A 15,193-nucleotide genomic window follows, 5' to 3' on the forward strand; every position below is an offset into this window, starting at 1 on the left:
AGAGTTCATTATTTGGCCTTTGCAGTCATTCACCTCATGAGAAAGCCTGCACTGAACAGACTTAGCCAGAACCACCAGGAGCAAACCTCAGTAAGTCAGGACTTTGCCTACAGACATCCTAAAAGTGAGGATGCTGATTCAACAGCAACAGCGTGGCTGCACAAAGGACACGGGCAGATTAACACCTGCATTTAGATGGATCACTAACATCACACCAATTTTGAGACCTAAATATAGTCACTCTTAATTAATTATCTTCTTAAATGGTTCAAGAAGGAACTGCCAAAAAATCTTAAAAATATGTTCTATTTCGCTGTTCTAACTGGATCTTCTCATTGGTTATGTTGCACTACCTGGAAATAGTTCCCAATGGCATCACTTTTAATCCGTCCCCCAAAGGGCCAAGAACCAGGGCTCTTGTCTCAGCATTTCATCAACACTTGCCTCGAAAATTCTAAGTTCTGAGCTCTGCAGGTTTAATGGTCTAATGCACTTAGAAAATACTATCTTTGCCTTACATATTCTGACTGAAGAACACCTGCCCATACCACACTGCTGTAATAACTCTGTACCTGTGAACAGAATCTGCCACATGGAGATAGAAACACCCTCTGGTATCACACACTCCCAGCCACATACTGAAAGAATTCAACAGAAGGGAAAAAAAACCTCAACTAAACAACAAAATAAATCCACAAATGCAAGAAAGAGGAAAGGAAGAGGACCTTTAAAAGAAGAACACCAGAATACAGTCCACAAATTGAAAAAACAATCCTTAAGTGTGTTCAAAGAGGGCAACAGTAAGGACTAAGCACAGAATGTATAAAAATAATTATAAACAAATCATGAAGGAGAATGCTCTAGTTTAACTAGGTAGTAGTAAATGGCATGAGTGAGTTGTACATGAGCCTGGGCTCTGAGGCTGTTCCTATGGATATTGCTAAGGTAACAAGCTACCCAACTTTCCAAGCTCAGAAGAAGGTATGACTATGACACTAAGTTAGTTATAAGCAAGTACTCCAAGTAGAAAAAGCAGAAAACTTGTTTCACAAATAATGAATTCTACCTTACTCTATTACAAGCAAACAACTAAGCAGTAAAGTGTCACATGGCCTAGTGACAATGGTATAATCTCAAAAACTGACCAGAGAAGGAAATCTTGACTCAGTTCTCACATCAGTTACATGAATTACTCAGAAGATTGTTAACTTCTTTAATTGCAATCCCAATTCAGTTACTGTATTATGAAATGCAAAGTGTGCTAGAAACCTTCAAAACTTTGCTAAAACTCTAATTCCAAGACAGGAGGATGACTACCTCATAACCTGCAGGGAGGACGAAGTATGTTCAAGTGAATTTTTTTGATCCCCCATCTGACACATGCTCATTTCTACTGGGTCTGCAAGACCTTCACACCACCTTCAGTAGGTGGGAATAAATTACAACCCTACATAACAGCAGAGCTGTTCTTTCCCCAAAACTGTCAGGTGAAGATGCAGCTGTTAGATATTCAGGAGATGCTTGGAGATAATTTGTAGAAGGACAGGTGTTGACCTAGTTGTTTAAAATAAGCTTGTGCAGTGCATGATGTCTGATTGTTCAGAACTCTTAGGACAAAGTATAAAAATCTGTAGCTCAGGTTCAGTTGGTAGCACTGAGCAGCACCGTATAAAACTTATTACACACAAACCCAAAGACCTGAGAAACACAAACGAATCTAAGCAGAATCCTATACAGGACTCAAGTAAAGGCGGACATTCAACCCAAAGAACACAAATGAAGTGTCCTAGGCAGTTTAATTTGGGGCTGGGTTTCCAAATGAGAGTGACTCCTGAAACATTTACAAACAATCCCAGTCCTAGTGCACAGTGTGCATGGCAGATGAGTTTCTCAGGGCATACCCCCAGGGCTGTCAAGACACTCTGTCATGCAGCTTTGGATCAGGACAGGTCTAGGAGGTCATCTCAGAGCTCAGACCAAGCATGCCTGAGGCTCTCAAGCTTTTTAACTGAAGCTTCCTGGATGTCTAAAGCTATCACTGCATGAATTCTCAGGAATGCTTTAGGTTCTCCTGTCTGGCACTCCTCCATTCCAACCTCTCAGAATCAGAATCACAGAATAATGAGGTTGGAAGAGACCTCTAAGATCATCAAATCCAATCTATGCCCTAACACCTCAACCAGGCTATAGCACCAAGTGCCATGTCCAGTCTTTTTTTGAACACATCCAGAGATGGTGATTCTACCACCTCCCTGGGAAGAGCATCCCACTACTTTATTATCCTTTCAGTGAAAAATTTCTTCCTAATATCCAACTTATGCCTTCCCTGATGTAGCTGGAGACTGTGTCCTCTGGTTCTGTCAGTGCTGCCCAGTGGGAGAGACCCAAGACAGCAGGGACACAGGCACTGGCTCGGGGCAAGGCTGCACAGCTCCAGCTCCTGCTCCCTCTTGTTCAGCAGCACTCTGGTGCCACACAGCAATGCCTACCTTCCTGAGGCATGACTGATGATACAGCATCCCTGTCTTTAGCTGAATTTGCAGTTCTTAGCCCCAACATGAAAGAAAAGCTATCAGAGGGAACAAACCAGGCAGTTACTGTGCAATGCAGTACAACAATCAGATATCTTGGCACAGATGTACACAACTTACAATCCCAAAGAAAATGAGTGCACCGTTGTTCAACCTAACACATTTTTTTGAAAGCAGCATTTGTATGCGATTTTTCTTGGTCTGTATCAGCTTCACTATTTACACTAAAACTCTTTAAGGGAAAGCAATTTAATATTTGAAACACAACTGAGGCAATGAAATGCCAACCACTGAAACTGTTGTGTGGGCCTTAAATATAAAATACAGTAATAGCTCTTGGTTGCATTTTATCCACTCTCATTAGAGTAACACAGACACACAAAGCCTTCTTGTCTGCTGCCCCAGAGCAGTGTTAGTTTGTTGGCAGACTGTTCTGGAGAAACATCCATTTCTCCAGCTAAAAGATTTTTTTGAGTTCATGGTCATGTCCTGGCCCTTAACCCTAAGAGACCAATGAGCATGTCTGGATTAGTTACAGAGCAGTATACTTACGGTGAAAAATTATGTACAAACCAAATAAAAACAAGTACCTACCTCAAGTACCATCTAGGAAAAACATCTGCCCCCCATGCAAATCTATGTAATTTTGTGATTTTATATTATTACAGTTTTCCTCACCTCCTCTTGCTGGTTAAAAACTGAATGGATGCACAGAGAGAATTCACAGAATGCTGCTCAGCCTGCAGAGGGGAGTGGGGGTGTAGGCAGGCTGCTGTTGAACTCACATTGGGAATAATGACCACCTTATACACAGGCTGCACAAAAGTTATGTGGCACTTCAGAGCCTGTTTCAAACATTTCAAAGAGTTCATTGTTTTGCTGACTCCTCTCTCAATCCCACTGTTCCCCAACATTTTCATGAGATTAGGACATGACACAGAAAACTGCTGATGTGGATAAGATGGTATCTCTCTTCCATCTCTAATATTAAAGATGTATGGAGTTTTTATTTCTTTTCAAAGTATTATTTATCTGAACACAGAGACAACATCCAATTCCACCATATGCCTCTAAAGAGCCATTCTGAATTTTGGCACTGAATCACAAATTCCTCATGATCAATTATAGGATCCTGTGGATTTACCTCTTCACACAGAAGCATGTCCATTTTCTTAAGCCTTTTATATAAAACACATGCACACACCATGTTAATTGTTCCTGCCCCAACCACTTCCCCTCCAGTGGCTCTGTCTGTAAAGTGCCATGATTTATTAATTCCATTTGTTTATACCACACACTATTCCTTTGAAGATAACACTGGTGGTTAAACAACCTCTCAGTTAAAACAACTACAGAGGTTATATACCCAACTCAAAAGATTTTGAGGGCACTAACAGTAAAATCCTTTGATTAATTAATTCCTCAAATCTGATACTGACTGGGAAATGCTGTTGACCTGAGGGGTGCTGAACAAGTGTCCAGTTCTTCTGAAATCAGACCTGCTTGTACTGTGGTTTACATAGGAACTCATTTTCAATTACTTGGTTTCTACTAGGATTATGAAATGTATTTGTTGTAACTGAAATGTAGTGCATTTACTTTAATTATTGATATTCTCATATGTTTACTCAGAGCACTTTTACCCAGAGATTGCTGTAAAGCCTGGCAGTGTACAATGGTAAGAGGGATGCTACTTTTGTCAGTTTGGAGGAAAAATATCACTCAACTCAGAAGGACTTAAAACTTACACAGAATTTCTTGCTTACAAAGTTTGAATGCACCACGGAAATTTGCCTTTGAGTTTGTTATAAGTGCCTCACTAACTATACTGCTCATCCAGGTGGAGCTCCAGCCTCTCTGGGAAGGCCATCAGCTCAGTCCTACAGGAGCTCTTGCACCTGCCTGTTCACTGAACAGCAGAGGAAGATGCCAACAGTAGCTCTGGCTGCTCAGGAGTGCAGATGATCAATGACACATTCCATTGCTAGCAGCAAAAGACAAAGGAAGCTCCCAAGCTTCAGCAGCCCTGAATGCTTAAAGAAACCCCAAGTTGAAACCAGGAGATTTTTCCAGCAAAACAAATAATTTCTGCAAGCGCCCATTGTAGTGCTATGCAGTTCTTGTTCACTTGAACACAAGTTTCAGCTGAATCCTGAATCACAGCTCCTGACCAGCCAGGGCACTCAGATCTCAGAGGAAATCACCCTACACAACTCCTCAGCCTTTCATGCTATTTCTTTCTTTCGTATTAAAGCCATGAGAACCCAAGGATAAAAGCACAAAGATGAATAAAACCAGCACCACCATGACTATTACTGTAATGGATAGACTATTATTTGCAAGTGCACACAATCAATACAAAGGATGCCCTCAGCTTGGAACAATTTAGCTTTATCAGGTGCTCACAGAACAAGCAACTTCTTCCTATCCTGCCCTAGGTTCAGCTAACTGGTCTGTTCTCATCTTTACATCTTCGGCTACACTAGCAGTTCAATATTCCACATATCCTAGCTACAGAAATTAATAGTCCAAAATTCCATGTGTTGTATGTAAAAGGTGAGAGCCACCTTCTAGGCTTCCACCAGATGACACTGGCCTCCAAGCCAACATTAACCTTTAGAAGAGCAGGAGAGGCTAAAGCCCCAAATGTGTCAAATTTACACAAGTAAGAAAGAATCTTCAGAATATCAGCTTAAGCATCACCTCACACCCTACGCCGTACAGAAATACAAACATACTTCTCTTCCAAACATTGATCCACCTCAAACACCAAACTTTCCTGAATAAAAACCAGCAGTTGTTCTGCTACACAAGGGATTATGCTTGGAAGTGAAGCCTGCAGGGAGCCCTGCAGGTTTTGCAAAGTCATGCTGAACAGTTTGCTACCTGAACTGCTGGGGAACCAGCAGCAAGAGCTACCACCACTAGCTTACTTACTAATTTTCCAAAACATCATCAATCCAGGCAAACAAAAGGTGCCACAGGTATTAAAATGAGGAAAAAAAAAAAAAGAATTTTTAAAATCTTTCTGAGGAAAATGCCTTGCTATAAACAATTCCAGGTCCAGAATAATGAGATCATGCCTTCACAATAAAAATTCAATAAATAAGTCAGTTCTTCTTAAGAGGTAGTGTGCCAATCAAGCAAAAACCCTTTACAGGGAAGAACTGCCAGCAGCACAAGTTATTTTAGCTGACATTACTTCAGAAAAAGCCCACCATTCACCATCTGCTCTGGCACAAATTCTGAAAGCTAAGAAAGTTTCCAACATCACTGATGAAAGGAAAGCAGTCAAGATGAAGAAGTTTTTGTTTTGCTGTTAAAAAGAACAAGCATCTAGGACAGCTCACATTTCAGCAAGAACAAACACAAAACATAAGTTTTGCACATTTCATTAAAATCATTTACAAAGAATTTCAGCAAGGCAGAGTGCAAGTGTAGGGAATGTAACACAAAAAAAAAAAACCTTTTACAAATTTTCTATGAGAAACAGGTGGGCAACTCCAAACTGGGATCACTTCAAACTGGAGGTAAGAACTCAAAGTTTTAAGGGAATCTGACCACACTCCAGAAATACGTTAATGGAAGCTAACACCACAGGAAAAATGGAGGAACCATCATGCCAAGGAGAACAATGGCATAAAAAAGAAGCTTTCAAGCATGAGCATCCATCCGGAAATCAGAGGTTGGAAGTTTGGACAGAGCCTCTAATCAAGAGCTACCTAGAACTCTAAATTCCTTTGAAATGTTTGATGAGTTCCTACAGCAACTATACCATGAGGACAGCAATGAGATCATGCAGGTGAATGAATTCCAGTGCTATCCTCCATATTCCTGTGTTTTAGCCAATAGTATAATGTACTTTCCCATTAAACACCTAGGGGAAGCAATTACTTTCCCATTTCCTCCCTAATTTTGTCTAGCATAAAAAATATAAACTAACCACAAAAAAATCCTTGAGTAAAAGCAAAACACGAAACTCGCCAAGTTTCATAGTTCCATAGTTTCATGGCAGGAGATTAACTATTCTCCACAAAAATATGATCTGACATTAAAGGTTTGAACTGAGTGGTCCATCACTATGACAAAGTTTAGACAAAACAGATGAACATATTTAATAGATTTATTTCTCCCCCATCTGGAACACAAAGCCAGGATGTCACTGCAATTTATGAATGAGCTAATAATTGAGGGCACCTTTTTAATAGTCTGGAAAATAAGGCTCCAAAAATCCCTCACCAGTTCTTTCGTAGACAAAAGCCGAGTAACAGATGGAGTTTTAATATTTCTCATGACACCAGATGATGCTTTATGTGCAGTCATGCACTCTTAAACAGTTATTTCAAAAAATTCTGGTTTATGTTAAAAAAGGTTTACTTGTAATTTAATATCTATTATATTTTCTCCCTAAATGGAAGAAACCAACAAGGACAGTTTAACAACCTCAAACCCCTAGGCAGTATGCTCAATACATGAGGTAGGATTCCCAGAACAAAAAACCTCACATATTTTATGATCTTAAAAAAAAACCATATAATTTCTAGAGTTAATGTGCATCCCTTCACTTTTACAGATTTTACACTTATCAGCTTAAAACATTTCAACATTTCTGCTTTACTATCATCTTACTTTTCTTTTTCCTCTTTCTTTTTTCTCCCCACAAAGCAATTTAAACAGAAGGTATTTATTAACCCATTTCAAATCCCTACCCCTTGAAGCAGGTATGATATCCCATAGAAACCTGGGTTTAGTATAAACACTTTGGTTCCTCATAAAATAGCCCAAAATTAATGCAAAGATCAAGAACAAATCTTCAGACATAACAGGTTATCTTTTTTCTTCATCCAGTCAATTTCTGAATTCCTCTAGAAATTACACTATTTACTGCTAAGTAGATTTTTGATTAAATATTCCCTTCCATTTTCTTTTACAGTATCCTAAGTCACAAATGAAATGGGAATGAAAGATTTGGGAAAGGACTTATCAAACAAAAAAAACCTTTGAATTTTTTTCAGAAATTCCTATTTAAGATGCTATTTTATGTTCAAATGAGAAGGGCAAACTGGAAGTAGTGCATGGGTTTAGGAGAGTGTTTAGTGCTGTCTATTCATCATTTTTCCACAGGTATGCAGCTCACAAAAACCTTCATGAGGGCACACTACAGTTTTCTAGCATCTGTCATACTTACCAGCAGATCAAAATAGCATTTATCTGAGAGCATTCAACCCACTTGCACAAAAGCAGACCAACACTGGCCCAAGAAACAAAAGACCCTGTTTGAGGGTCTCTCTTTCTCATCTGTGAGTGCTTCAACTCTCACTGACAGCACTGTACAGCCATACAACAGAAGTCCATCTCACCAGGCCAGAAAGCTTTAACAGTAGTGCTGAGATCTAACTCTTCCACCCCCAAAAAGTTCATTTTTTTTAAATGCAGAGTGGGAAACAGAGCAATACTCCAAAACCTGGGTTCATTACTTCAGTTTTCTGACTACAGTTTTATCACTTTTGATTATGATCACTTATGTCCTTTCCAGACACACCCACAGTCAGCAATAACCTAGGTATGTTAAGTATAACAGAAAAAGGCTGCACCTCAAGAAGCCTTCCCAGCACACCTTTTAACTGCAGACAAACAAATCCCTGAGGCACAGACCTCTAGAACATGCAGACCAAACAAAGCACATTTTGGCTTTTCATAGACAAGAACTTTCACCAACTGTTACTCAGTCTAAGTGACCTTCCAGAGCCTAGGAAGGAGGAGAAGCTGGCTCTATCTCCAAACATACATTGTATCTATGTTTACAGTCATGTCCATAAATCATATTTGAGCCAAGAGTTGCCACTCACCGTCACAGACTTGAGAGTCATGCCGTGGTAGGTGCCCATGGTGTCAATCTTGAAGCCTTCCGTTTCTGCCAAGAGAAAGAAACTTCTGTAAATCCTTGTGAGCACAGCAGTGTCTTGTCTAAATGGATAACACTGAATCTGTCTGGAGTTCTTCTGTCAAAAAACACATCTTGCTGCTGGTGGTGGTTTAGGTGCTGTTCCCAGTACAAAACCTAGGTAGTCTCTAGGAAATCTTTCTTTAGACAGAGGTCAGTTTGATGTTGCTGCTTTCCCTAACTATTTAACATGGCTTATACTTGAATTAGTACAGAAAGCTACTATGCCATTTTTTCCTACTTATCAGAACTGTTTTATTTGCTACCTGAGTAGCTTCTAAATAGTATTTTTCCTGTTGCATGGAGAAATTGGAAGCCCTTCAGACAAAGGCTATAAACCTAAATCTTTGCAAGAATGTTACAACTTGCATGCGGCCTCAGAAATTCTCCTCACTACAAGATTGAGAAGCCTCATTCATATTCCCAGAATACATTATAATGCAACATATTTAACCCATATTAATGGAAAAAATATACCTAAGAAAACAATTTACATGCCAACTATAAAAGTGTGGCCATTTTAGCTTGATAAATTCACTTCTGGAGTGCTGAAGAGTAACAATGACATTCTCAGATGATAGAGGATAGAATCTACATAAAATGCACAATGGCAGACTAAAGGTTATAAAAAGGGGCATTCTTGGGGTGGGTTTTTGTAATTATTTTTAATCAGATTGAATTTATACTAAATGCCAGAAGCCTGCAATTGCCCAATGACTAAACCGGCTGTCAGCAGCCTATTTGCTTTTCTTCCCCGTCCCCCTGTTCTCAGTGATTTAAGATCAAAGTAAGCTCCTGAACAGGGCCAACAGACTCACAAGAAAACCTTTTTCCTTTTGTAAATTCCTTAGCCTCATGCAGCTACCATCACCTGATCCCATCACACAACCATCCAAACAATTTCTACCTAAAAGGCATCATAATCACCACTCAAACCATGATAAACAAGCATTTATCTGTATCTAAGCAATTCTGGGCTATTTCAACTAGACTTGGGTAAAGGTAACTGATACTGTGCAGAAACAGCTACTTGGAACTGGTATGTTTTTGTCATTTCTTACACCCCCTTCATTTTGTGCACCAGCCCGAAATCATGATAGACAAATAAGGCAGGACCAAAGCATGGCTCCTACTCAAATCTAAAAAAAGTGCAAGAAAAACATTGAATTTTCAAACCCATTAGAGCTTCTTGCTCTCATCACGAGTAAATTAACTTAAACTGAAACCCAGACAACCCTGAAAGCAATTCACATGATGTGGGAAGCATCTGTGGCTTGCTCATCCTTTCTTCCTTAGCTGAGGAAGATGATCAGGCACTCAAAGGAAACAAGGCCAAAAAGTTTCCCAGATTTAAGAACTCTCCAGTGCCTATAAAGAGATACTCCAGAGTTTGGAACTTATCATACCCCTCTCACCATAGAGACAGCTGTCTACTTACTGAACAGTTTGGGCTTGCACCTTTTCCCCGTCAACCATGCCAGACCTGCCCCCCACTACCAAGCCAAGATGCCCCATGTCACTGACCATGTTTTGTTTTACACTCCCCTCAGTTCCAGCTCTTCTTCAGCTTCACTTCCCAAGGCCATCCCCTGCCTTTCTGCCAGATTAATATTTCTGAACTACAGACATAATTCTGAGAAAGTAAAATGCAGGTACAGACACACATCAATACAGTCCTTCCTACTTAAAAAAAAAAAAAAAAAACAAACCAAAAAACCCACACAAAAAAAAACCAGAGAAAGCAGCCCAGCCTCCCTATAAAAATTGATACTGCTTCCCTACATAAACTGATAGGCATTCCCCCCTTTCCCCTCAAGCCCAAGCTATAACTATGCCTTGAATCTTAGCTCAGAGGTCACACCACTGGACTTGAATGGGCAAGATGTGGCTGCACAAACACTTCCATGGAGAACAGGTTGTTCTGTGACTATATAGGTCACTGCTGCAGGGCAGGGAGCATGTTAATATTTCAGGTGGTGCCTGGAGCCTTGTGGAATACTTGGTAGAACTCCCTAAATTAAAGGGATGTTTTTGCTGACTTGGAGTGATGTAAATCAGAGGTGTCTAATCTAGGCTGACAGTTGCTTGTGAATTTTAGAACAGCACCACCAGAAGAACCTTTATCCTTTCCAGACTGACCTATTATGGGTTCCTCATGCCTGTGACACAGAGCATTCCCAACTATTTCAGTTAGATATTCTTTGCAAAGAATACAGACATCCATAGCAAGAGCAGCACAGCACCATGCTCTGTTGTGCCTGGCCTGCTGTGGCTTCTTTCCTCTCAGCACAAACCCTGACTTTGTAATTATTTTGCCATGTTTGTTCCCTGTCTCCATCAGCATTGCAAAGGGAACAAAAGCCCACAGAGCCAGCAGCACAGTTAGAAAGTAAATCAAAGGGGAGAGAGGCACCTGGCAGGGAACCAATCTCTGCTCAACTGCCACTGGTTTCATCTTTTGCAAAAGTCTTCTCAAGTCTCTCATAAAATCTGTCCTGGTTCATTTAATGAGCCACAGGAGCCACAAACCACAGCTCTGGCACTCATGAGCTTCCTGCTCCCAGCCTTGTCCTGACCCTTCTTTCTAGCAGAACTAACTTGGATGAAGAGCCACTTGTTGCCTCCAGCAAACCCCAGTTTCCTGCCTGATCAATGTTCCCAGCAGCTACACAGGGGGCCCAGTACTATTCATAACCTACTCAGGTAGCAAATAAAACAGTTCTGATAATTAGCAAACAATGGTATAGTAGCTTTGTGCACTAATTCAAATATAAGACATGTTTTATGGTCAGTGTGGGTACCCACCCCATTCCTGCAAACAGCCACTGCAGCCTCTACCAGAGCTACTGCAGGGCCCATCTCTGCTGCCTGCAGTAAGGTGGGACCATAGGAGAAACCACATCCCAACCTGCCCACCAGCTCCCCTGCCTCAAATCCCCCAGCAGGTGGAGAAGGAGAGTTCAGCATCTCCAGCTTCCAGAGGGGGATAGGAACCCCCCTGAAGCAGGAACAGCAGTGACACATTTGTCAGAACACAGCTTTATTGATTCAATGCTCTCACACACACCATGTGGTATTGTACCTGTCAGCCAATCACTTCTCTTACAGAAATAAACACTGCCAGAAGCACCAGCCCTGCCCTTGCATGTCTGTACCATTTTTTTAGGTCTCAGTAGTTTGGGCACATCCAGCAGCACCCTCAGCTCCACTCACTGTGCACAGCTTGGGCAAACAAAACAAATGTTTCCAGGTCAGGGACTCCACACTTCCAGCTTCATTCCTACTTCAAAAATGGCTGAGGGTGCCACAGCCAGGTTAATGCTGTAAAAGATATTCAAGGAGCAGGCTGTTCTCCAAGGGCAGGCTCTGACCCTGCTACAGCTGCTCAGCAGCAGACCTGGCATACCAGAGTAACCACAGGCCATGGTGAAGAGGAGCAGAAGAGAGAGAGACCCCGGGCCGTGCCCCCAGCACTGATCAGCACAAACGCTGTGCCACACCCTCCAGGAACACAAAAGCTTCTCCTCTGCCTCCCAAAGCAGCTCCAACCTGTGCTGCTGAGTCATGCACCAGCAGTGAGCTGACCAGGTAATACTTGGCCAAGAATTAGTTTATAACTCCTGCTTCCAAATCCCAGCTTCACTGTGGTAATAGAAGCAGTTAAAATTATAAACCATTGACTAAGAAAAGGGTATTTAAGAAAAAAGAGCCTCATAAATAAAGGCACCATGATGGTATGACTTCAGACTATTGTTTTTAGGCTTGGAATTAGATTCAGAACAACTATTAAAAACTTACTGAGGGTCTTGTATACACTGGGAATTTTCAATATAATTACTCCCAAGTTGTGACTCACATTTCCTTTAGGCATAGACCAGTTAATATTAAATGCTTCAATCACAGATCTAACACTAAGGACTAAAGAAAGCAATCAAAGCCCAACAATAATTTTGTCAGGAAAAACTGTACTGCAACCTTTTGTTTGCTAAATAGAATCAATTTTAGAAATATATGCATTGTTAAAAACACAGACATCAACACATGCCTTAAAACTACATCTTGAGATGTAAACATAATAACTAGAATTGAATAAACAACTCTGATGCTTCAGAAACAAACTATCATCATGGTTTGTTTTTTTTCTTCAGTCACTGCATATTATGGTCATAGTTCCTCAGTTCCATGACCCCAAGACTGGTAAAGGAACCATAAACTTTTCCAGTGTAGTTTATCACAAGTTACCTTTCTAGCATCCCCATGCACCAGGCTGAGTGCCTTTTCTTATTTAAAAGAATTAGACCTGGAAATGAATATAGGCATCCTAATGCATCAGCTTTTTGGACTGATGATATTCTCCATCAGCATTTGGGTGCATGTTCTGTTTCCTTGCATATAATATTAATGCTCAGGGTGCCTTGCATTTGCTTAAAGCCACTGCTCCACATCCATCTAGGTCACCCTGCACTTTGATTCTGCACCTTCTGCAGCTCCAGTTATCCAATCCAGCTACAAATGAGCTCTGATACATTACCAAAAGAATAAAAGCTTGAAAAAAGACTCAATTTCTGTAAAAAGACCTGAATTTCTGGAAGGAAGTCAAGGGAAATAAAAACAGAACAAAGCAGCACATCTCAGACACTGAAGAGCTCAAGTTAAAGCCTTGGTTTGAATTGTGGATGAATAAGACTGAATAACCACTTCTACTTTCAGCTGTATACTCTTCAAGCCCCAGATAGCAACACTCTGCATACAGCCTGGAAGTGATTCACTACCCCACTTGACAGCCCCAGTAATTTAATCCCTGACACCAAATGTCACTCTGCATGAGTTTACTGAGCACTCCTTTACAGTACTCTCTCCTAACAAGTAAGTTTCACACCTAAACTTCCAAGTTAGGCTGATTACTTTACAAATTCTCTGTACATTTCATAAATTACAGCTCTGTAATAATCTTACCAGTAATTACCACCAATATCTTAAGTTTCTCACAGCAATTTATGTGTATTGTTAAAGCAATTTATGTGTATTTTCCAGCACAGAAGTGAATGCGCAGTGCTGAAAGTTTTTAAACTAGCTAGTCACACCAAGCCAGAAAATACAAATAGACCACATTCTTTTTCCAAATGTGCATCTCTTGCATGTACTGTCTGTTACGGGGGAAAAAAAACATCATATGAATCTTAAAGGGAATGCAATAAATGAAAGTTTAACCAGTCAAACTAAGTCGGACCAGTAAAACTTCAGAACCTTTTATCTCCTGCTAGCAATTCTACTCTCCTTGTGTAAAAGGATACCACCCAATTTAAAACAAAATAACTTATAATGAGAAATGTCTTATAAAGAAACTTTCTTAACAACGTAGATGAGAGAGAAACAAAATGTTCTGGTCCAGTCACCTCAAATATGATAATTTCACAGTCCTCTGTTTCCTGGGCTTAGCACTTAGGACTGACAAACTTCTGGAAAATGGCAGCTGTGTCTGAACGTCCAGTAAAATTATAAATAAAATACAAGATAACAATAGCATGAAGTCAACAGCAAACTTGCCTGAAGGAAACATTTGAACACAGTTAGGAATATTCTTTTCACCATTATGGGCTGAAACCACACAGCAAGACTCTGTGATTTACCCTAAATAGGACTGAATATTGCTGGAGGTTTTGGGGGTTTTTTATTTTGTTGGGGGGGGGGGGGGGGAAGTAATGCAACAGGAACACTCCTGGAAAAAGCTTTAAAGGTCTATCCTTGGAGCAGCACAGGGAAATTTGACTTTGCCATCCATACTGAGAGATGTGGGTCACAAAAATGTTACATCTGCAAGACTGCCATCCCAGCACTCTTGCACACTTGGAAATAACAGAGCAAAACACATGTGAAAAAAATCTTCTGAGGTAAAGCTACCCAAGAAAATGGGGAAAAAGACAGAAGAGCATCTGAATATTATCTAGTTGTATCTACCTACCTAAAAGCAGAATAGCACCAAAACATATATATCAATAATGTATATTTAAATATCAAACATTAGGGCACAGAGGAGAGGACACAAAATAAGCTCCTAAAGCATCAAATGCCATCTGAGCATAGGATTTTTAAAACCGGAACAAGATTTTAAAATTATGTTGCTCAAGAAAGCATGACCAACTGCAGTCTGGAAAAATTTCCCCAGTTGCAAAATACTCAGTAATAAACTATAAAAAACACACTCAAGCAAGTAATACAAAGGAAAGGAAGAGGACTAGCAAGGTAAAAAGAGGAAGTTGAGCACAGGATGCAGCTCTGTGCAGTTGAAGAGAACCATCACTAACTGCCAGCACAGAAGAAACCAAAGCAGCAGCACCCAAACTGAGTGCAAGCAGTTCACCTCCTCACCTCCAAAACATCTGAGCAGCTGGGCAGGATGTGGGCACTGCCAGGCAATGTGTTCTTCCACTTTTCATGTGGAAATGTCCAGGATGTGCAATTCCTACCACAAACAACATCCTAATGCATCACAGAACTCGAAGGATGTCAAAGGAAAGGTTTCTCTGTCCTGCCTGACCAAAGCTGCAGGGACAGGACCCCCCTGGACAAAAGGTGACCAAGCCCTGTCCCCTGTTCCTGGGCTGCTGAGCAGTTCCACTGAATGCACCTGGAACTCTGTTTGCTCTTCAAGAACAGCACAATCACCACCCCCTCACACTGACTGTTAAACCACTCTAGCAGCAAAGCCTGTCCCATC

General features: G+C 40.7%; 1 protein-coding gene across 1 annotated transcript in view; it reads right to left on the minus strand.

Moving 5' to 3' along the window:
* Positions 1 to 15,193, minus strand: part of CDC73 (cell division cycle 73) — a 102,948-nt gene that overhangs the window by 64,004 nt on the left and 23,751 nt on the right. The window contains exon 10 of the mRNA XM_074546278.1: positions 8,381 to 8,445. Coding sequence (XP_074402379.1) covers positions 8,381 to 8,445 — 65 coding nt within the window. The remainder of the gene's footprint in view (positions 1 to 8,380; positions 8,446 to 15,193) is intronic.

Source organism: Zonotrichia albicollis, chromosome 8, assembly GCF_047830755.1.
Source record: "Zonotrichia albicollis isolate bZonAlb1 chromosome 8, bZonAlb1.hap1, whole genome shotgun sequence".
In the NCBI taxonomy this organism is placed as follows: Eukaryota; Metazoa; Chordata; class Aves; order Passeriformes; family Passerellidae; genus Zonotrichia; species Zonotrichia albicollis.